This window comes from Manis pentadactyla, chromosome 4 (assembly GCF_030020395.1).
Source record: "Manis pentadactyla isolate mManPen7 chromosome 4, mManPen7.hap1, whole genome shotgun sequence".
NCBI lineage: Eukaryota > Metazoa > Chordata > Mammalia > Pholidota > Manidae > Manis > Manis pentadactyla.
In genome coordinates, this window is record NC_080022.1 from 176,598,184 (window position 1) to 176,622,602 (window position 24,419).

The following is a 24,419-nucleotide window of genomic DNA, read 5'->3' on the forward strand; positions in this document are numbered from 1 at the left end:
ACTGATATTGGAATACAGCAAAGTTGCAGGATACAAAATTAACACACAGAAATCTGTGGCTTTCCTATACATTAACAATGCACCAAAAGAAAGAGAAATCAGGAAAACAATTCCATTCACAATTGCATCAAAAAGAATAAAATACCTAGGAATAAACCTAACCAAATAAGTGAAAGACCTATACCCTGAAAACTGTAAGACACTCTTAAGAGAAATTAAAGAGGACACTAACAAATGGAAACTCATCCCATGCTCCTGGCTAGGAAGAATTAATATAGTCAAAATGGCCATCCTGCCTAAAGCAATATACAGATTTGATGCAATCCCTATCAAATTACCAACAACATTCTTCAACGAACTGGAACAAATAGTTCAAAAATTCATACGGCAACACCAAAGACCCCGAATAGCCAAAGCAATCCTGAGAAAGAAGAATAAGGTGGGGGGGATCACACTCTCCAACTTCAAGCTCTACTACAAAGCCATAGTAATCAAGACAATTTGGTACTGGCACAAGAACAGAGCCACAGACCAGTGGAATAGAATAGAGACTCCAAACATTAACCCAAACATATATGGTCAATTAATATTCGATAAAGGAGCCATGGACATACAATGGGGAAATGACAGTCTCTTCAATAGATGGTGCTGGCAAAACTGGACAGCTACATGTAGGAGAATGAAACTGGATCATTGTCTAACCCCATACACAAAAGTAAATTCAAAATGGATCAAAGACCTGAATGTAAGTCATGAAACCATAAAATTCTTAGAAAAAAACATAGGCAAAAATCTCTTGGACATAAACATTAGCGACTTCTTCATGAACATATCTCCCCGGGCAAGGAAAACAAAAGCAAAAATGAACAAATGGGACTATATCAAGCTGAAAAGCTTCTGTACAGCAAAGGACACCATCAATAGAACATAAAGGTACCCTACAGTATGGGAGAATATATTCGTAAATGACAGATCCGATAAAGGCTTGACATCCAAAATACATAAAGAGCTCACACACCTCAACAAACAAAAAGCAAATAATCCAATTAAAAAATGGGCAGAGGAGAAGAAATTCAGATGGCCAAAAGACACATGAAAAGATGCTCCACATCGCTAGTTATCAGAGAAATGCAAATTAAAACTACAATGAGGTATCACCTCACACCAGTAAGGATGGCTACCATCCAAAAGACAAACAACAACAAATGTTGGCGAGGTTGTGGAGAAAGGGGAACTCTCCTACACTGCTGGTGGGAATGTAAATTAGTTCAACCATTGTGGAAAGCAGTATGGAGGTTCCTCAAAATGCTCAAAATAGACTTACCATTTGACCCAGGAGTTCCACTTCTAGGAATTTACCCTAAGAATGCAGCACTCAAGTTTGAAAAAGACAGATGCATCCCTGTGTTTATCGCAGCACTATTTACAATAGCCAAGAAATGGAAGCAACCTAAGTGTCCATCAGTAGATGAATGGATAAAGAACATGTGGTACAGATACACAATGGAATATTATTCAGCCATAAGAAGAAAACAAATCCTACCATTTGCAACAACATGGATGGAGCTAGAGGGTATTATGCTCAGTGAAATAAGCCAAGTGGACAAAGACAAATACCAAATGATTTCACTCATCTGTGGAGTATAAGAACAAAGGAAAAACTGAAGGAACAAAACAGCAGCAGAATCACAGAACCCAAGAAGGGACTAACAGTTACCAAAGGGAAAGGGACTGGGGAGAATGGGAGGGTAGGGAGGGATAAGGGTGGGGAAGAAGAAAGGGGGTATTATGATTAGCATGTATAATGTGGGGGGTGAGGGAAAGGGGAGGGCTGTGCAACACAGAGAAGACGACAAGTAGTGATTCTACAACATTTTATGCTGATGGACAGTGACTGTGAAGAGGTATGTGGGGGGGACTTGGTGAAGAGGACAGCCTAGTAAACATAATGTTCTTCATGTAATTGTAGATTAATGATAACAAAAAAAACAAAAGCAGAAATTGAAAGGACATAGCCATGCCTGAATAAGATATATGTATGTCTCTGGAATGGAAGTATAAAACCACGAACAGGGCTAACACTGCAGGCCTGCTGGGCTCCAGATTCAGAATCAGGACATGGCAGTCCAACATTACTATTTCTGCAGGGAGAAGGGGATCAGCATGCTTCATGTGAGGGGGTAGCAAAAGCAGGCTCCCTACTTGATGCTAAGGGTTGGCTGGTCTACACTGAGCTTCAAGAGAGGGAACAAAAGCATAACCCTTAAAATACCAAAATCAAGACCAAATGAAAACACGTAATGTGACAAGAGACAACTAACAAGATCAATAACGGAATCTGAAGTCACTCCAAGAGAAATTTTATAGAACAATTTGATGAAAACTTTGTAACACATCTATATTTGAGATAGTCAGAATGTGTATGTTCTACTTAAAAAATGAGTTAGAAATTATTTTATCAAAAAGACAAGCAGAGAGGGATGGGATGTGCTGTAAAGGTGGAACATAGAACATTTTTAGGGCAGTGAAAACTACTCTGTATTTTATTTTAATGATATGATTCTTTATTCTGTATATAACATGGATTCATGACAAACAGCACTGCACAACAGAAGGAGTGAAACAGTGTAAATTATGGACTTCAGTTAGTAATAATGTGTCAATCAATACTGGCTCATCAACTGTAACAGATGTGCCACACTAATGCAACATGTTAACAGGGGAAAACTGGGAGTCTGGGGAAGTACAGGAGAACTCTCTACTTTTGGCATAGTTTTCCTGTAAACTTAAAACTGCTCTAAAAAAATAAAGGCTATTTCAAAAAAAGACAAGGACCAATACATATGTAATAAAGGACCAATCACATACCTTGAAAATAAAAAATAAAATTAAAAATTTTAAGACTATACTAGTACTCATACATTTGAATGTTGACCTTCCAAGCAAATTATCTTAGCAATAATCTACTAGTTAAAACAATGCTGAGTATTTTCTTTAAGTATAATTTTTCTTCCTCATTAGGTTAAGTAATATACTGTCAAAAAGAGTACCACTCACTGTATAATATAGTATTTGCTGCAGTAATAACATTTTAAAAATGGTGACAAGGTATATTGAATGCAGAAAAATGTTCAGTATATGCTGCCTCCAGTGTGATTCTGCTTTGTATAAAATGTGTTTATATATGAATGCATATATTAAAAATAATATATAAGATATATTCTAAAATTATTTTAAATGTTTATCTTTGAAGGGGGTGGACTTACAGATTATTATTATTTGTTGACCAAGGTAACTGCTTTGAAAGACATCTGAAAGTACAAGTCCAATTTATTAATCTGTGGTGGATACAGACTATAAATATTTCTTGACTAGTACATAACAGGGAATAGAAACAGTATGTGACAGAACATGTTAAGAAAACAATCTGTTGAGTGAAGTGAACGGATATATCACATAATATATATATATATATATATGTATATACTATTCTGCAACTTGAATTTTTCACTCAAGCATTTATCACTGAGAATTCCCTCAAAGAATTAAAAACAAAAAAGCACAATCCTACAATCACCATTTTGTTAAATGGCCACCCACTGGGTGGACAGTCCAAAATGTATTTAATCCAGTGGTTCTCAGCTGAGTGTGATACAGGTACCTCTAGAGAGTGAGAATGTATGTCGAAGTGACAAGGTCATTTGTTTGGATTGCTCCAATGAAAGGGGTGTTACTAGCTAGCATTCAGTACCCAGTGATAAATATCCTGCAGGGTGTAAAAAGCTGACCTGTTGAAAGGACCTCAAGTGCTCCTGTTGAGAAACACTGATTACCAATCTTAGTGGACTTTAAGCTGACTCCAAATTTTTGTTATTATTAACATTCATTATATCCTTGCTAGTGTTATTTTGCCTCATTCTTCTGCAGATGAATTCTAGAAGTGAAACGGATCAAAGAGTATCCACATTTTAGAGTCCTCTGATACATGCCATGATACTTTCTCTAGAAAAATAGTATCTTCATTTCTTGCATTAGTAGTTAGCTTGAAAATTGCTTATGTGTTTTACACATTTTCTACTAGGGTATTCTTTTTTTCTTTACTTCAGCTTTATTGAGGTATAATTGACAAAACTGTACGATATTTAAAGTGTACACCGTAGTGATTTGATATACATGAAAGTTGTGAAAGGATTCCCCTCATCTAGTTAAATGTTCATCTCTTTCTTATTGACTTAAGAGGTCTTTGAATTGTAGGAATACTAACTCTGCCATAAATGTTACAAATTTTCTTTTCGTGTTTATTATTGGTTTTCAGAGTCTTTATGGTATTAATTTTCCTAATGTTTTCTTCTCATGTCATCAAATCTTTTTCCTTTGTGGCATTTGGAATTTTAACACTTAGGAGTGGTTTTCCCCAATCCAAGACTACCAAAATGACAATCATGTTTTCTTCTATCATTTCTGTGGTTTTCTTTTTTTTTACATTAAATTTTTAAATCTGAATTGTATCTTAATTCAAGGTGGAAGGTAGTATTTTACATATTCTGTTACTACTATGAATTGGCTCTTTAATCACACTTTGATAATGGCTGCAGTCTTTTTTCTAGTAAGTAACTACCTGACCATAACTACCATAACTATTAATAATTTCTCTTTTGGGGTTTTTGATACAATAATCACATCATGCACAATAACTATTTATTCTTTTTTTGCTTAACACATTAAATCGAATTGCCAGAGATGTTACATAATAATGTTGATTTTTGGCATCTGGTTTCTTAACTTTAGTGGGAAGACCTCTAATGTCTCAGAATTATGTGTAATGTTAGTTGATGGGTTGACCAATATTTCTTAGTATTTCTCACCTTCTTAGAATATACAAGGCACTTTTAGGTATGCTTCCAATAGCCTATTTCTCTTTTAAAAGGCTGCTTAAATATGTATAAATAGATACTTTCTTTCATTTTTCAATTAAATTCCCCAAGGCAAGCAGAGGATTAGCAATGCCTATAGGTTTAGTTACAAGTCAAGGAAGAAACGTAGTGCTACTTAATTGGGCACATTTTATTTTTCATTCTTTCAGTATAATTTTTCAGTTTCTCTTGTTTACCTGTCTCATGAAACTTGGCTCCATATGGCTTTTTGGAGAGACTATGTTGCAGGTAGTAAGTCTTGAGACTTACTCCCAAGAGAGTTCTCAAATGTTTGAATCAATAGACTAACCTCTTAGAGTGGCTAAGTTTAGAGACTGCAATATAAATTTAGATATAAAATCTCTCTTGCTTCAAAAGACATGTGCCTCACTGCTTTTTTACACCATGTATGTAAATGTGAGTTCTAGAAAATAAGTTGAAATTTTAAGCTTAACCAAAATTTCAAGGGAAAAAAGAATAAAATTAGATGCTAACCACTAGACACAGAAGGAAACGAAGCACCTTCTTACCTGCACTTCAATTTGTAGATCTTTGTCCAGGAGTGCTCTCTTTTTCAGTATTTCGGCTTTGAGCTGCTCTTTGTGTTTGAAGAGCAGTGCAGAGAGCTTGGTAGCATTCTGCTTGCTACGTTTCTGTTCCACACTCTCTTCACGCTTCCGTTTCTTTGCTGCCTGCTTTTCTTCTTTATCTATCTTATCCAAAATATACTTCATCACCTGGTTACAGACAATCATTCTAGAGAGAAATACACAGCCTATGTAATGCTGGGCATTTCATTCTGAGAGGCTTAAGACAGGATTTTTCTATGGCTCTACAATTAATAAACAAACTTTCTGTGACTGGAAAGCCTCAAAGAGTGATTCAAACTAGTTATGAGCACCTAGTAGTGCCAAGTGTTCTCATCTAATGAACTTTAATCAAAATAAAATATAAACTCAGAACTCCTGTGCATGAACATGCTAAAGACGACAGACTGATCTATAATGAGACCATGTGTTACTGGGTTGTAAACATGTCTCCCTACCTTTGATTCTCTTCTCTTTCAGCTGGAGTCATGGTCTTTTTCTGCTTTAAATGTTCTATTACAGCATTATGCTTCATCACCACCTTCAGGACAGAACAAAATCCAAAAGCGTGCATTTTATCATGACCACAAGTTGGTACACAGATAACAATAGAAGAAATCTGAGTACATGTATGTTTCCCAAAGAAATTGTAAGAATTTTATATCATAATACAAATAAAATTAGAGCTATTATATGGCCTGTGTGCTTACCATGTACTGGACACTGTGCTAGGTAATTATTTGGTATTACCTTATTTGTTCCTTATGACACTGATAAAGGTAGGGATAATTTTATAAATAAGATACTGAGACATAAAGAAATTAAATTATTTGAGATTAAATAAGTAGAAAAGTTGAGATTGTAACCTGGTTATCATTCTCCAAAGGTCATGTTTCTTAACATTACGCTGTCTTGTCAAGCATTAACTTCAAAGATACCACCCCTCTCTGTACCACACTGTACAGAGATTAAAGACAGATAATGAAATAATTCTCAATTTATAGACTATATGGCACTAAAATCTGGGCAATAATGCACTTGAACATACTATATTTTGACAATAGTTTTATAATATTTACGTCTGTAAGAACCATACACCTTTAAAATCCCTTCTAACAACAGAGTTGTATTATAATAATCATCCACCTTGCTGAGAGACTAGGTCTTAATTATTCCAACTACTGAAAAGAAATGATACTTATGTGACATGACAGAGGTGCTAATTATCACTACAATGACAATAATATAAATGTATCAAACCAACATGTTGTACCAGGAATTTACACAATGTTTTGTGCCAAATGTATTTCAATAAAAAATAAAATAAGTGCTTCTACATAGATGACCTCATTTATCATTACAATAAACTTGTGTGGCTGGAAAGGGAGGGAGTTTTAATGAAGATATAGTTCAGGCGAGATTGAGTGAGTGCAACGGAGTGAATGGGAGACCCAGGACCTGAATGAGGTCTCACGAGTTGGACACCTGAAATCCACACTCAAACTCCTGACTCGTGAGGACGCTGTGGACGCAGTTTCCTTCAGTGATGCTACAGGATGTCACACACACGACTTCATTGAGGTAGCCTAATTTTACGCACCTGAATTGCCTCACTTTGCTAAAATGCTGTCTAGTGCCACTTTTCATTTCAGCTATGGAGTAACAGTATCTAAAACTTTCTTATGAAAGTGTGGCTAGAAAGGCAAACAAGTTTATAGTTTATCTATAGTTTGCTTAGTCTACATGCAAACTAGGGATTGATAACTGTAGATAACTTCAAACAAAGTGCTATGATGCCTGAAGTGGCTTTAAAATGTACACCTTTAAGTTTTGTCTTAATGATACTTAAACTCCTAACACCATTCTTCCCATCTCAGTTCTTCCAAAATACAGGTAGTTTTTCTAATAAGCACTGATTGTTTATATACAACCAACAGTTCAAACCACAGTAGTCATTCAGTATTTTTTGCTCAATCCAGTGCTGCTTCTAAATCAAAACATTAATGATTTGGTCTCATTTAGGAAACCTAACACAACCAACACTAAGTCTACTGCACAGCACAATAATTCAAACTACTGAACATGCTGCTTTTACTTAGTAACTTTACCTGTTTCTGAATGATTTCACTTTGATTAGAAGCTTGGAGAGTGTGTTCCCGCTTAATTTCTATCTGTTGCTGTTTCTTCTTTTGCTGCTGATCCCTGAGTTGCTGAACCCTTTGCAACTGCTCTTGCACACTGGCTGCCTGCACTGTAACCACATTCTGAATCTGGTGAGTCTGCACAGGACTGCTTTGCTGAATTTGAATAGGTAACTGGAGTTTGATTTGCTGGGGCACACCACCTTGCTGAGCCTGTATCTGAGCCACAACCTGCGACTGGATCTGAGAGAGCACCTGGACTTGTTGCAGCTGAGGCACAGCAATGACTTGGGGCTGTGGCTGCTGTGTTTGGAGCTGAGGACAGGATGGGGATGTAACAGTAACTTGACTTAACGTTTGTCCTGATGAAAGAGTTTGAGTTGAAGACTGTACCTGGGGTTGTGACTGTGGCTGGCCCTGGGGAGGTATCTGAAGAGATGTATGTGGCTGAATTGGAATCGGTTGTGAGGCTGTAGTCTGAACCTGGGATTGCTGTCCGGGAGACACTTGGGATGGAGTTGATGGACGTATTCGGGACTGTGGTGGACTCTGGACGCGAGCAGGCGACTGTCCTTGGACATTACTTTGAGGCTGACTCTGTACTGCACCTTGGGGTCTGGATGACTGTGTCTGGGTGGCCTGTGCTTCAGGAGGGACATGGGATGCCACAGTTGTTGGGGTCTGAACTTCGGGCTGAGTCTGAACTTCAGGCTGAGCCGGGGACTGGGGCTGAGTTTGGGGCTGGGGCTGAGCAGAAGGCTGAGCAGTCTGTGGCTGGGTTTCTGGAGGACTCACACTCGATGACTGAGCTGGTGGCAGGTTTCTGGCTTGTTGCACCTGTGTCTGTGTTGGGGGGGATGATTTACTCTGTCTTTGTTCACTTGTACCTGTGAAAAGGAAAGACCAAATATTTCTATTACTCTAGAATGTAAGACCATGGTTAAAGAAGAATTTGAATGGAATTTTCTAAAGGTGAGAATGTTGCATTTCTGTACAGAAGACTGATGTCTTCTAAACACTCCATTTAGACACACTTGGGTTAGGAATCTGCTAACAAGTCCCCCCAAGTATGGGACTTGTTTCGTGGCCACCCTCTACATATTTTGCTAACTCTGCAGAGCACCAGTTTCTAAAGCAAGGTGTGGTCTTGGGAAATCTGCCAGATCTTCTGGTGTCGGCTAATGCTAAACCCTCATTTCTCCTATAGTATGATGAGAGCAGCTTGTAGCAGGAGGCTAACAAAGTGGATCTGGACCTGTAGCTCTCTCAAGTGTAGGCTATGAGCTGGATATGTCCACCCTCACTGCCTCAGTCAGTGCCTATAAGGCACAGCAAGGAGTAAGTGTGGCATATCATCATGATACCCATTACTTTTTGCTGAGACCCTCACCTCTCTATATTTTTTCCTGGGGAGATGGGGTGCTAAGGAGCCTGTAAGAATGAGATCTTATCAAGCTCTTGTGAGGTTGACCAGTCAGTTGTTAAGCCCATTGGCTTAAGGTACATCCTCCCAAAAGTAAGCACTGGTCCTCCTGCCCCCTCAGCTAGCCCACCAACAGGTGGTAGTCACACACAGCACGTGATCACCCCCACCTCCTACCTGCTGCTGTAGTGGAAACTGCGGTGGTGCTGGTGCTGGCTGTTGAGGCTGTTGTGGCCAACGGGGTGAAGAGGAATCGCTGAACAGTACCATTTGGCATCGCAGCTTGCATTAGCTGCTGTCCTGGACCTGGAAGTATAGTCACCCCTTGAGGTATCAACTGCAGTTGTCCAGTAGTTTGACCTTGTCCTTGAATTACTACTGTCAAACCTTGGTTGCCACCCTATGGATAAAACACATAACATGTAAACAGTGTTCAAAGCATCAACCTCTAAGTATACTAATTTATGGTGAAAAGATCCTTTAATATAACGAAAATATATATTTGGATGTCTAAAGAACAGCACCAGAAGGAATTTAGATAACTAAAATAAGAATATTTAAGAACAGTGATGTTTATTGGAAAAAAACCTATGAACTAACTACCAGAGCTCCAGCCCCATGAGATGTCTGTCTACAAGCAGCATTACCTCTCCATGTCCAAACCTCCTAGTCCGCAAAAGAAGGGCATTGAACTAAATGACTCATGTCTCCACAAAATTCTGATTTAAACCACCTTATGTTCATATTATTTTACAATTTTCAAAGCATCTTTATACATACTGCCTCACTTGATTCTAACAATGGACTTCCGACTTTGTGGAGTAGGGAGAGAAAAATACTACTATAATCTTATTACCAGTTAAAAACTTAGGTTAGAAAGTTCAAGTCCCTTGCCTGTATTTAGAGACTAAGTTACAGGTGAGATAAAATGTGGAACCTGGGTCTCCTAGGTTCAGTTTTTTCAATTATGTACCAAATTACCTATGGTGTATATTTACGTGTACTAAAATATAAAAAGCTTAGGGTTAGACATGGAATGCAAATACCAAGTTGGGAGAGTCTCTAATGTTTGAGTAGTTTATCAAAATGGGAACTAGGAACTAATAATTCCTTGTGTACTGCCTCTTCCGTCCAGGACTTACTAATGCAACAACCTTAACTACCAGGAACAAGGCAGAGAGTTAGAAAGCAAAACTAAACGCAACCCATGCCAAAATCCCAGCAGCTAAAACTGATGCCACAAAGTTCCATGTATTAATACTAAGCTCCATTTACTTTACTCATGAATCCCTTATGCTTTTCTAAAACATACTTTTGTGCACATTAACAAATACATAAAACACCAGCTTAAGGAATAATTATAAAGTGAACATCTATAAAACCAGCACTCAGATCATCATTGCCAGTATCCAAGAAGCCCCCATGTGACTTGCTCTGATCTTAAATCCCTTTCTTTTTTTCCTCTAGAGGCAATCACTTCTCTCACTGTTTTGATAACTACTATGATTAACACTGCATTACTTCATAGGGCTGTTTCTTAGTTGTAGATTTTCATAGGGCCACAGGTTCACAGCTTTAGGAGCACCATCCAAGAGGAGTATCATGGGAATGGTGCCCCGTCCAGGCAGGCAATGCAGTAACCCTGTATCTCTAACACAATATAGCTAGTGTTACCTGTCTCTGAGCTTTATGCAAATGAAATCACAGCGTATGCTTGTCACTTACTTCTTTAGCTCAACAATGCAGTTCTGTGGGGCTGTGGTTTTTTTTTTCATTGCTATAGCAATGTACCACAATTCATCAAATTGATTATAGAAAGACATTAGGGTTGTTCTCAGTTTTTGACTCTTATGAGCAAAGCTGTTATGAATATTCATGTCCATTATCCTGGTGCTTACCTGAACAAGAATTTCTCTAGCAAATATACCTAAAATGAAAGCCAGTAGGGTCTGGGGCATGCCTACCTCAACTTTGCTAGATAATGTCTAGAAGTTTTCCAAAATGGCTCAATTAATTTAAACTACTACCAGTTGTACAAGAGAGTTCATTCTGCCTCATGTCTTTGCTAACTCGACTTGTCCAACATTTTAACTTACGCCAATCTCCTAGGTATATGGTTTTAATATACATTTTCCTCATTACTAATAAAAGTTCCGCAGGTTAAAAAAAAATATTTAGATTTTCTCTTTCCTCATTAAGTTTACTCTTTTTCCCACTGAGCTACTGGGTTTTTCCTTCTTGATTTGTAGTAGTTCTTCATATGTTCTGGATAATAGTCCTTAGTTGTATTTACACCTTCTCTCTTTCTTTTCACCTTCTTTTATAAGGTCTGATGATCTTAAGTTTTTATTTTTAATGTAGGCTGAATTTATAAATCTCTTCCCTTATGGTGTTTTTTGTGTGTTTAAGAAAGCCTTTCTTTCCTATTCTAAGGTTGTAAGAATTATCTTCTTAGTTTCTGAAAGTATTACAGCTTTACCATTCAGTTAACCCTTTTATCCTCCTGGAACTGAAGTTATAAGTGAGGTAGTGGTCCAATTTCACGGTTTCCCATATATACTCAATCATCCCAGCACCATTTACCAAAAACTCTGTTTTTTCCTCAGTGATCTGCAATGCCATCTCTATCATATAAACAAATATTCACACATGCAGGGGTTACTTTCTGCATTCTCTATTGTTCTGCTGGTCTATCCTTGTGTCAGTAGCTTACTGTATTAATTAGTGAAGCATTATAAAATTAAGCTTTGGTATCAGGTTATCACAAAGTGTAAAATCCTCCTGTTCTTCAGAAGTGTTTTAGCTATTCTTGATCCTTTGCACTGCCATATATATTTTAAAAATCAGCTTGTCACATTCCACAAAAATATCTCTTGGGATTCTGACAAACTGCATTCAATCTATTGATTACTACTGGAGGAACTGATGACAACGTTGAATATTGCAAGGAAGCAGCCTAATGTATTTAAATTTTTTTTTTTCCCATGGAAATTGGACAACTATAAAATTTTGGTTAAAAGGGATATCTGTCTCACTGTTACAGCTTCTGGTCAAAGGACTCTAGATGACTGAGGTTTATCATCTTTCCTTTAATAAGTCTTTCTGTTTGACTCTAGGAAGCAGCCATTTCTTAGTGTTAAGTACACTTTAAACTTCTGAAAATACATGTTTTTAAACCTACACCAAAAATAAGTAAGTTAAAATGAAGTCACATTACTTACATGGCCCTGCGTTAACTGAGTGAGTTGAGCCATGGTAAGCTTCACCTGTCCTTGTTGCGGGCGAGGGGACTGTGAGGTTGAAGACGGTAAATTTGCAGTGGAAGTTCCTGGAGTCAATCCTTTCTGCCCAGGTGTTGAGGAAACTGCAGTAGGGGTAGAGAGTGCAGTGGAAACAGGCTGCCCCCTGACGATCTGAGTCATCACTTGCTGAGGAGTACCTATGCAACAGGGAACATTACGCATGCTTACATGCCCTTAGCGGTATTCTTAGCTGAAATACTGTTCAACGCTCCAGGTGAATGTGTTCTTTTCAATTTTCAGGAAGACATGGCATGTGATAGCCCAAGAATGCATAGGCTCACACCCAAGGGACCCACCTAGCTGTCAGTGAGCCTGGTTTCACTCAGCTCAACGACAACCATTCTCCAGGCCCTGCTATCCGTGGTAGAGTGAAAAAAATTTAATTAGTATGCTTCCCAGGTCAAAAGCCAAATGGCAGCAAGAAGACAAGAGAGAGTATGTAAAACATGCCATTTTTAAGGCCGCCTCTCCTTAGAAATACTTTTAAAAAAATCTAATATATAGTTAATTCATATGAATTGTAAACAAAACATACAGATCTGGACCAATTACAATTGTAAATGAGCTTTTCTTATATTTGCCAGAGGATCTGGGAGAACCAGGACGGCAAGGATTGCTGTATAGTCAATACTAGGGCAAAGAGCTCAGAGAACGCATCCAAGTTATTGCTCAGTAAACAACCACTGAGTGAATGAAGTTTAACTGGAACGTATTTAGTCTTCTAAAAATTTCCATTTCTCATAACTTCCTGAAACTGAAAGAAAAAGCAGGTAGAATTTTTTCCCTTCTGGAGTGGTTGCTTAGAGTACTTATTTGGTAGCTCACTGTATATTTACATCGTTGTAATCTATTATTAATTTAGCGGATAGCATCACGTTTCTCAAGTTTATATTCATTTCTTGTCTTTTTTCCTTAGGTGAATACATGTATTTCTTTTAATGGCTGGTGTTTAGCATTATTGCATATGTACAAAATTGAGCTATTTTGACACTTAGAATATTTTGTCTTTTTTGTTTTTTTAAATAATTCCATGGTAAAATCCTTGCTTATACATTTTTATCTGCTTCTAATTATTTCCTTAGAATAAACTCCCTCCCAAATCACTGAGTTCATGATAGGAACATAGTATAAATTGAATTTTAGGAAGTGTGTACCAATTCATACTCTCACCACCTGAAGGCCCATTTCATTGAACCCTTGCCAATCCTAGATGCTATCACTGAAGTCAGCTATTTCAGCAATCAGCAATAGTATCCTAGAAGCATGGTCTCTGACTTTCTTCAATTACATAGATGGTCAGCACTAAAACTGTCAACGTGTTATACTTCATTTGTGAATTTTCTCTCCACTGTTCACTCCTCTACTTTTTCTACTTATTTATAGCTTTTTATAGATTAAAGATATAAATTACAAATACGTATTTTTCCTATGTTGCTGTCTGCTTTTTTATTTTTAAGCCTCTAGGCTTTTTTGGTGGGTGGAGGGGCTTTAACTATTGCTTTAAAAATCTTCCTGCCTGCTCTAATCAGATCTACCATCCAAAGTATGCTCTTGGGTCTATTTCCCCTCAAACTACAACTGACTAGTCCACCATCATTTACTGGTAAGTCTCATCTTTCCTTCCTGATTCAAAATGACACATTTGTCATATGGCAAATTATCACATATTGCTCTTTAATTGCTCCTATTGGTATCATGCTCTAATTCGAGGGGTTTATAATAAGCTTTAACAACTGGAAGTGTAAGTTCTCCACCATTAGACCTTCTTCTAAATTTTTCTTGGTTTTTCTCATCCACTTGTTTTTCAAGGTGAAATGGAGAATAGTACAGTGTGTGTGGTCAAGTGCTTTTTAGTTGATCACCTGTTACTGATATGGTGTCACCATAAACAGAGATGGATAAAAGGGTTGGTACTGATTGGTCATTCAGATGGTCATTCAAATCATCACCACCTATACATGGTCAATTTGTTTTTGGATTATCATCAAAATGCAAAGTCAAAAATTAAAACAAAAAAAATTTTTTTTTTTTTTACATCCCAAGAGTCTGTGGATACCACTTTGGAAAAGGCTACTGTGATAGTAGGAATAGGGGTAAGTTTATCTGCACACAGACACAGTGCACATATCCACCCACCCTCTACTTCTCTACCACAATTCCTATCACTCTCCCCACCTTGCTTTTCCCTGTGAAACACCAAACACATTCATATGTGAAGCTATAGATTCACATATACCAGTCAAACATGTAACTGCAGCTACATAAGACATTAGGGTTCTATACATCTTTCAAATACTTTTTCAGTTTTCTAAGTATATTATCATTTATGAATTTTTTTCTCCTTTAATCTTCCCTTTTAGTTACTGCTTAAATGACTTTTAAAAATTTATTTATACATATATATATATATATATATATATATAAGTATAGCTGATATACAACCTTATACTGGTTTTAAGTATACAACACAGTGGTTCAACAATTACCCACATTATTAAATCCTCACCCCCACTAAGTGCAGTTACTATCTGTCACCATAGTAAGGTGTTACAGAATCATTGGCTCTATTTTCCATGCTGTACTACTATCCCTGTGATAACTTATGATTGAGAATTTGTATCCTTTCATCCCCTTCACCCTCCCTACCCCCTCTAACACTGCCGCCATGGTAACCACCAGACACTTGACAGTGTCTATGAGACTACTGGTATTGTGTTCATTTTGTTTTTATATTCCACAAATAAGTGAAATCATATGGTGTTTGTCTTTCTCCACCTGGCTTATTTCACTTAGCATTTACACCCTCTAGCTCCATCCATGTTGCCACAAATGGCAGGATTTCTTTCTTATGGCTGAATAATATTCCATTGTGTATATGTACCACACGTTTTTATCCATTCATCTATTGATGGACACTTAGGTTGCTTCCCTATCTTGGCTATTGTAAATAATGTGGCAATAAAATATGAGGGTTCATACATCTTTTTGAATCAGAGATTTTGTTTTCTTTGGGTAAATTCCTAGAGGAGGAGTTGGTCATATAGCATTTCTGTTTTTAGTTTTTTGAGGAACCTCCATACTGCTTTCCATAGTGGCTGCACCAATTTACATTCCTACCAACAGTGTAGGAGGGTTCTTTTTTCTTCACATCCTTGCCAATACTAGTTATTTCTTCTTTTGGATAGTGGCCATTCTGACAGGTGTGAATGAGGTGATCTCTCATTGTGGTTTTGATTTGCATTTCCCTGATCATTAGCGATGTGGAGCATCTTTTTCATGTGTCTGTTGGCCATCTGCATGTCTTCTTTAGAAAAATGTTCAGTAACTGATGGCTATTTTAAAATAGGAATAGGTACTGAATTTTGTTAGTTGCCTCTGTAGCAACTGAAATAATGAATTACACTTTTTCTGAGGTAAATCTTGCTTAAAACTGCTTTAAAAAAAACTGTTTTTCAAATTAAAACTCACAAACTCAGAAGAGGAATGGGTAAGATTTAATCTTTTCTCACCCCCATGCTCTGGAAATGTTTTCTATAAGAAATTATTTCTTAACTATTTCAAAGAATTTTACCCATAAAACCACAAGTCTGGAATTCTTGTTTGTAGGTAATTGGTAATTCTATGGCAACATACCAAGTTTCTTTCCTTGGTGTGAACTGCTGAAACTTGAAATTTATAACCATAGTATATAATTATGTCTCGTTATTCAAATAGACTTAGTTCCTGAGTATGGACAGTGAGAATTCTCGAAGTTTTACTACAAGGATATCTTTACACACTTCTCCTTTGATTTAAAGACATTCATCCTATTTTTATAGCACTTTGTCATTCCTAATTCTGTAAACTAGCATTTCGTTCCCTGTTCTCAAGAATAGACTTGCTAAAGAATGGTTTATTTTAATAATGGCCTTTTCTGTTTCTAATTACTACCTATGTATTTACATTTTTCTAACTTTTGATTTAAGAATATGGACTTGACTGTTTTGCTCACCAATGTATTTCAACTGCCTAGAGTATGTGCTCAAATATTTGTTGAATGAATTAATTTGCCTCTGAGTTCAGCTTTGCCAGCATGGCTTACTTGCTATTTAGTAATGTTTGTAATTACACATTTGATATTTATTTAATCTGAAAGTTACTTATGACAACATACATTTGAAAATTTCTAAGTATAGTATCTTAGTATTGACTTCTATCTAGCTTTACTATAATGAATGTGACCTATATATGCATTCTACTTTGTGGAATTCATCAGTTTCACTTATGACTCATTCATTTTTGTACAAATAGCCTGTAACTATCTAAAATCAATGTGTTATTCTCAAAGGTAAAAACGTTGACACAGTCTATTTCTGGTTTACTATGCTTCTGTTAATTCCTCCTAGATTTCAGACAGTTTTTTGCTTTATGACTCACTTTGTCCTATATGTTTTTCTTATTTTTTTAACATTGAAATCTACTCTGATAAGAGTAGGGTTATCTGTGTCCTACAACTCCAACCCACTTCTTTTTATGGACTTTATTTATTTTTTCCCATCTTTTTATTTTTTACCATTTGTGGTAATTTGATGTTTGGTATGTTTCTCATAAACATATAGCTGGTTTTTTTTTTTTTGTACTCAATCTGTACAGTCTTCAACTTTTAATACAGGAGCCTCATCCCATTCACACTAATGAAGGGCTAACAGTGCCTCTGTAATCTTATTTTACGTTGTGGTTAAATGTTTCTTAGTTGATTCCTTGATTTTACCTCCATCTTTTGCCACACAGATTGTTTTCTTTCGTTCTCTTTCCTCCAATGATTTGAATATATATATTCCATTTATTACAGATTTCAAAAGCATTTTTATTAAGCATACTTAGATCTACTTTTCTCTTACTGGCAATGCCAGAAGTGAAATAATGTCAATGGATGCTTCCCACAATGGAATAGAAACTTAGTATGCTTCGAAGTCTTAACTCCAATTGGTATTTTCTAGCATACAGAGTGCCAAATACAGAGTACTACAGACTTCCTAGACTAGGTGTTTAGATGTAAAATTATAATACTGGATGGATCAATACCTGGCTGTACCATCACAGGTGTTCGAATAATTGCCTTTCCTAATGTTGACTGTTGGAGTGGTGTTCTAATCACCGTCATACCAGGGCGGATCTGAGGCCCTGTGATTACCTATAAACGACAGAAAGGACAATAAATTAAAATGTTTTTAAAAAACTAAAGCACCATGGACTTAGAACAACAGATCTTTAAAAATTCTGTATTGATAAACCTGTCTACAGAAATGACAGAGGTTTTTGGATATTATTTTGAAATTAAGCATCAGAGAGAAATTTTGAGGGAAGAAAATTTAATTTAAATGAGATCATATCTGTGTCATTGATACCAACAACAGCCTATAGACTGAAAGGAATAAACAAGACACAGCAAAGCTCTGTTCTATAACCACCACAGTTGCTCACAGGAAAATGCTGAGTCCTATTTCCCCTGAGATCTAATCCATATCTGTAGCCCAGAGAAAAGAGTAAGATCAGAAACCAACATTCTCTCATAGTTTTAACATACTACAGAGCATGTGATTTTCAGTTTTATAGTTAGGTTCAGAACATTTTCAAGTCTGCAAAACTTTAAACCTTTTCCAAAATACTAGTGCCAAAGAAATGATGTATCTAATGTATGTGCATATCAACTGGTAACAAACTAGTACAGTGTTATGGATTGTATTTTTCATTCTATATCTTAGCTGCACAGCCAGTTTCCTTGGGTGGGTCAGCACTGTCCATTGTTTCATACAAAGGAATTTTCTTTATAAAATCCTAGAAAGCAATTCTTATGATTCATAAACTATACTAATGTTCTATTAGCTAAATGTTAAGAATTAACACTTCATGTATCATTTTTATTTAGAAATATAATCAATAGGTTTTTAAAATACCAGTAATTTGTCACAGAGTAAGTAAAAAGCAAAAAAAAACTAGAAGCTGGATTAATCCTGGAAGAGGCCATTCTAAAAAGTTCAACCTGGTGTGGTTAATACTTCAGAACTAACCTAGCCTGTAAGAAATTCTTACTTGTGAAGTGCTTGTGGTTCCTCCAGAGCCCGAGGTATTGGGCCTGATTGTGACTGTTGCTGTCCTGGGCTGGAATGAAGTAAAGGTCTGCTGACTTGTACCTGTACTTGATGGAATGATACCCAGGACTTTCTGCTGTACTTGAACAACACCTTAAAAAAAAAAAAAGATGAAGAAGTAATTAATGACCTGCCCTTTTAATAGAAAGGATCAGGCATTGCTTGGTTTCTGAGAAGAAACTACGTGTGGCAGGGTTTTATAGTGGGCTACACAGAATGTGAGATCCAAGGACTGAAATCAGTGAAAAGGAAATGAAAAATAATGGTAACAGTATGATCTGGCAAATGTGAATTACAACTTCACATTTCCCTTACCTCCTTGTGTTGCTGGCACATTTACAGCGACAATCTTGCTGTTTGCAGGAAGTGGCAGTTTGGTAATTACTTTTCCTGCCATAGTGACTGGATTGCCTGTAATTTGGAACGTCTGACCTGTGCTGGCAATGGTTGTAGCAGATGTGGCAGCTGTGCTGGTGGCTAATGGGGTATAAGACATTTAATAAGCTTTAGATTTAAAATAACCAGCAACGTAGTGACTTCTAGGAAGGGCACCAATGCATGAAATGTAGCTCATTTTGTATTTTTAAGAAAGTCATTCCTCTCCACTCCAAGTAAGTGAACTAAATGTTGAAAGGGATATAATGTAAGAGAGGAGTTTTGCTAATGTAATATTATGAATTATTATCTGTAACAAACCAACTGTTACAGCTTATTTGCTTAATCAGCTGTAGAAGAAAAATAATTTTCTACAGAAATGTTTCATTTCAGTAGGTAAAGGCTTAGCATTTCTTTCTCTTGAATGAAAACAACCTTTTATTTAATCACAGTGGTGTACCTGAATTTGACTGGCCTTGCTTAACCCACGTAGCAAAGGTCTGGTGGAAGTTCTTGTTCTGCTGGAATGTAACTGTAGCTGGAGATCCAACTTTAGTGGTTAGTACCATTTTAGTTCCAGTTGTAACTGAGCCACTGATGGGGGCCACCATAACTTTCTGTGCTGGAGAGATGGTACTAGTTGTATTGTTTGTTGGGGAAGTAGTGGAAGCTGCAATTACTGTAGGCTTCTGTTGTTCCAATCGTTTCTAGAAGAGTCAAGGAGAGAAAACATGAACCAAAATAGTTCTAAATAAAAACAATGCGAGAAGTCCAGCCACAGTTTCTCCCAATCTAGGGAACTATACCAAATTTCTAAAATGGTTTACTCCTGAAAATATGCCCCCTATAAATTTACCTTTGAATTTAATTTTTTGATGAAGGCAATATTTATGACTCCAAATCACATATATTTTATTAGAAGTAGTAAGTTTTTCATAACAAAAAATAAAAAAACAATCAAATTTTCCAGCCTGAACAAAAGTCTAAGCTTCGTGACTTAAAATAAGAGACATGGGTAGTCTTCCTGGAGACAGGAACACCTTACTTCTCAGCAGTGGATTTGGAGCAGACAGCAAATAGAGAACTGTAAACATTTCCAATTTACTCTAATGTTAATTTATCCAATCATAAAGAACATGTTAATACTTAAACATCACTATTCAAGTAGGCAAACATGCAATCAAGCTGAAAATTATAAAACAATTTTTCTAGACTTCTTATATCACTCAGTTCAAACATTTTGTTTTGTTTAGTTCAAACATTTTTATAGGAAAAACACTTCAGACTAGTATTTATAGAGAGGTATAACCTAATCAGACTAGAGTTACTGAAGAAAATTCGTATATGTTATGTAACAGATGCTGACACAGCCTGACAGCTAACCCACGTGACAGTGTAAGCTTACAAATGTAAAAACAACAGGTGAGCACTGACCACAAACCTGGCAGCAGATGCTTCACCTTCATTACCTTATTTAATGCTCAGATCAATCCAATAAAGTGGCAGTATTGTGAATTTAAAGATGAAGAAACTATGAAACTCAGAGAGGTTGCGTAACTGACCCAGGTCACAGAGCTAGGTAATGGTGGAGCAGAGATGTGTGTACTAAGATCAAATGCCAATGCTGAATTATCTTCTGCCATTGTAAACTGCTCACCAATGACATTACGGCCAATCTTTAGGCCTACTTTTGTACACATTTTATATGCCTGAATATAATGTAACGTATTTTACATAATTTCTCATTCTTCAAAAGAAAAGGATTTTAGTTTTGAAGACTGAGAGATGTGATCTTATTGGATCAGTCAAGAAAAGGAGGCAAAGCAACTGAACACACATTTAGTAGTAATTTCCTGAGGGTATGCCTTCAAAATTAGAAACGTTGACTATCTTTGTAAATAAGCAATCAAAATAAATTTTGAAGTAAGACACTAGTTTATACTATAGAGATGACAAAACACATCCATAAAACGAAAAAACTAGACAGTTTTTCTATAAATGGACAGGTAGACATGACAGAATCCAAAAAGCTGCTATTATTTCAAACTTTGTTAGTAAAGAAAATGACCTACAGTAAACTGATTTAAAATATAGAAATGAAAAAAGTGTATATAAAATGTGAGGGGAAAAAAGTAGTTTAAAATGAATACTTTGGTTTGTGTAATACATAATTTTTAAATAGTTATGTGTAACTAGGTTAATGATATCATAAACAGGTATTTATCTATTTCATCTATATCCTGAAAGTTTATACATTCAAGTTGGTTTAAAACTTTTATGGTACCTTCTTAATAGAAAATGAAGTATCATCTTTTACATGGACCCCTAATATTCAGGTACATATGGTGCATTATTTACAGTGTGGAAATGCTAGGAAATCATCAGTAGCTTTATCAATTACAACAAACTCTTACAGGGTTTTAGTACAATTGGCTTTTTCATAAATGAGAGATTTTACACACTAATTTTGCAGGAAAAAATTACCTTTAGAAACTGTCTACTACATACTAAAGGTAGTGAATAAGAGAAACTTATTACATTTTTCTCTCAATCCATACACTTTTTGCAAAACCACATTTTGGTATATCCAGAGAGCTTAATTAGTGAAAATAAAGACATATGTGAGAAACACTTAAAAATAAAACCACATGAATATATAATTAGTGTGCTTTGTGTGTGTGTGTGTATTTGGCTAAAAATGTCAATCTGTTGCCAGGTGGGACTAGTACCAACTCCCCCACCTGCTGGGCAGCCAACCGCTGCTGTTTCAGGTGAGCCTCCATTTGGGCCTTGAAGTCCTCTGCCTTCTTCTGTTCACTAACCTTAGCCTGTTGTTCAACTGCTTGTGCCTTTTCTTTCTCCACTCTGCAGGAAAAAAGGAGGAACTTATCAGAACCTGTGCTATCAGGCATCTGGTATCCAATATTAAGGGAAATCTGGTTGACTTTTCATATTACTCAAAGGTAATATGATTTTTTTGAGTAATGAAATTATTTTGATTAAAAAAACATTTAAATTAAGATCATCAGAAACTGACAAATGGATAACACATTAAAATTAGAAACAGGACTTTAATAAATGATACACAGCTAGCTCTTAAAAGCAAAAGCTGGAGTAAAATTAACTAAGACATACTGATACTGTATTAACTATTAAAGGGGTAATTCTTTAATTCTTAAGTGATAAAATCTTCAAATACATGATCACATGATAACCATTTCCTTACCTCTCAGCAAATGCCCTAATCTCCCATAATTCCAACTCTTCTTCTGCTACCCAAGTTTCAATAATAACAGGGCCAGTTTGCTTGGGCGTTTCTGGTCTCTTTGGCCGCAATGCACTTGATCGAAGGCCTTTCCTCTGAGGTGTAGGTGTTTCTTTGGAAGAGAAATAAGAGTACTTTTAGCAATTTAGCTTCACAGTACGTCTGGCACCTCCACTTACATTATGAAAAGCAGGGTGTTGACAAACTTTTTCTTAAAGGGCCAGATGGTAAATACTTTAGACTACATGGACAAGATGCAACTGGAATCTGTTACAAATATTCAACTCTGCCTTTCTATTATGAAAAGTGCAAAGACAACACATAAGTGGGTAAGTATGGCTGTGCTCTAATCAAACTTTATTAACAAAAAGCAGTTGGTGAATCAAGGCTTATGAGTCATGGTTTGCTGGCCCCTGATACGAAAGGCCTAATGGGCCTTTACACAGCTTGTTCCTCTACCTGGAACACTATTCCTAGCTCCTCTTCCTCTCATTTGATTAACGACTATCATCCTTCAGACCTCAACATGGACAGACACATCTTCCAAAAGGCCCATCCTCCCACACAGTTGGGCTAAGTATGCATAACTCTGCCGATCTGTATCACCCATCACAGCACTGAAAAGGGGGATTTGAGAGTTACAAAGAAGGGATGTGAAACCATTAAGAATAGATAAAACCTCCTAATGATAAGATTTAAAACTAAAAAGTAGGGAGAGACAAGCACTGAACCTTTCCATTATGTTCAGGGAACAGGAAAGTGGCAGAAGGAAACTGAAATACCGGCAGGACCTGGGCTGTACAAAGTGGTAAGGACAAGTGATTCAAGGAGACACCAGTGGTTTGCACTGAAGGCTGAACACTGGTCAGGAACACCCCTGTCCTTCGGTATCTCTGCCTACCAACTGAACTATTTCTGTTCCAGGACAACAATGTTTTAATTATCCTAGTATTTCATCATTTACCAGGACAGGTATTCTTATGTTTTTTTGTAAAAGGCCCTCCTTAGTCATTTACTCTCCAACATGCACTTTTGAGTTAATCAATCAAAATTTAAAATATAAATTTAAACATTGTGAGACAATCAACTTCTGTAAGTAGAATGTTTCTAAGGACAGCACTTTCCTTTTACCCATTTCTTAACAGGTATTTTTATCATATATAAAATAAAATTATTGATTTTTTTCTAACCTGGACATCTTAACTGAACTCTCTTTAGGATTAATAGTTTTGATTTTAACATATAGCATTACAATACTGTAATCTTTTCTTTGCTGCCTGGAGAATAGGAGCTGGATTTCATTCTTCTAAATATTTCCCACCTAGTACCTATCATATAGGTGCTCTATAAATGTTCCTGAGTAACTCTTTATGTGTCTTAGATTATTTCTCCCTGGAGCACTTCAGTATTTCACAGTAGTTTTACTCCTTGAGTCCACAGATCTTTGTTGACTACTTCTGTGTCAGATTCTGCATGGGTGTGGGGACTACAACAATCCAGACCAACTTGATGGCTGCTCTCTTGGAGCTGATGGCCTGATGTCAATCACTCTCCACATCTTAGTTATAAGATGTATTATTATAGCTCTTTGTATCCTTTTTGTGCTTGGCACAATGCCTGTAGGTATCAGTGTGCACCTAGTGGAATCTTGCTATATTTACTACTTAAATATCACTTAAAAAATATAATTATTTATAATGAAAAAATATCATTTTCAAAGTTGAATAATGAGTTAAGAAAAAAATTACAATCAAATTTCAATTCATAAAAGACATGGCTAAAAGTCAATAATGAAAGAATAGAATTCTTTCTATTTCTTACCTTTTGGTGCTTCTGGAACTCCAATCGGACAAATGATTTTCCTGATACAATATTCAGATCGAATGCCATAAGGACCAACATCTCGCCTCTTAATTATTTCTGTTGTTGTGATTTCAGTTTCAGATGTTTCTATGGTGATTTAATTCACACAGTATTAAAAACCACCTAAAATATTGAGACTAAAAAGGTACAACATCTGGTGCTTTAAAAAAGACATACATGGAATAAACTTTTGGCAACATTTAACTGATGCCCACAGGATCATTGCTAGACTGCAATAACACTGAGTTTCTTCCTCACTGACAATTTGTAAACTGAGCAAAATGCTATTCGGGGGCAGCTTAGTGCCTAGTGACAAAATTCAGTCAAAATATAAAAACTCTAGGAGAGAAGCAGCAAGGCACAGGGTTCCAGATGTCCCAGTTTAAATTATGTATACTCTGTAATAATAAATATCTCTT

The 24,419-nt window shown here is 36.4% G+C and overlaps 1 protein-coding gene across 16 annotated transcripts in view; it reads right to left on the minus strand.

Moving 5' to 3' along the window:
* Positions 1–24,419, minus strand: part of BPTF (bromodomain PHD finger transcription factor) — a 158,580-nt gene that overhangs the window by 19,720 nt on the left and 114,441 nt on the right. For 8 of the 16 annotated variants that reach the window (XM_036899870.2, XM_057501623.1, XM_036899868.2 and 5 more), the window contains 12 exons: positions 23,959–24,087; positions 22,099–22,249; positions 21,614–21,737; positions 19,333–19,579; positions 18,813–18,974; positions 18,439–18,590; positions 17,431–17,539; positions 12,286–12,503; positions 9,242–9,464; positions 7,609–8,528; positions 5,959–6,041; positions 5,444–5,669 (listed from right to left, as the gene is read on the minus strand). In XM_036899870.2, coding sequence (XP_036755765.2) covers positions 5,444–5,669; positions 5,959–6,041; positions 7,609–8,528; positions 9,242–9,464; positions 12,286–12,503; positions 17,431–17,539; positions 18,439–18,590; positions 18,813–18,974; positions 19,333–19,579; positions 21,614–21,737; positions 22,099–22,249; positions 23,959–24,087 — 2,744 coding nt within the window. The remainder of the gene's footprint in view (positions 1–5,443; positions 5,670–5,958; positions 6,042–7,608; positions 8,529–9,241; positions 9,465–12,285; positions 12,504–17,430; positions 17,540–18,438; positions 18,591–18,812; positions 18,975–19,332; positions 19,580–21,613; positions 21,738–22,098; positions 22,250–23,958; positions 24,088–24,419) is intronic. The other 8 variants (XM_036899876.2, XM_036899875.2, XM_036899873.2 and 5 more) reach the window with 6 other exon arrangements.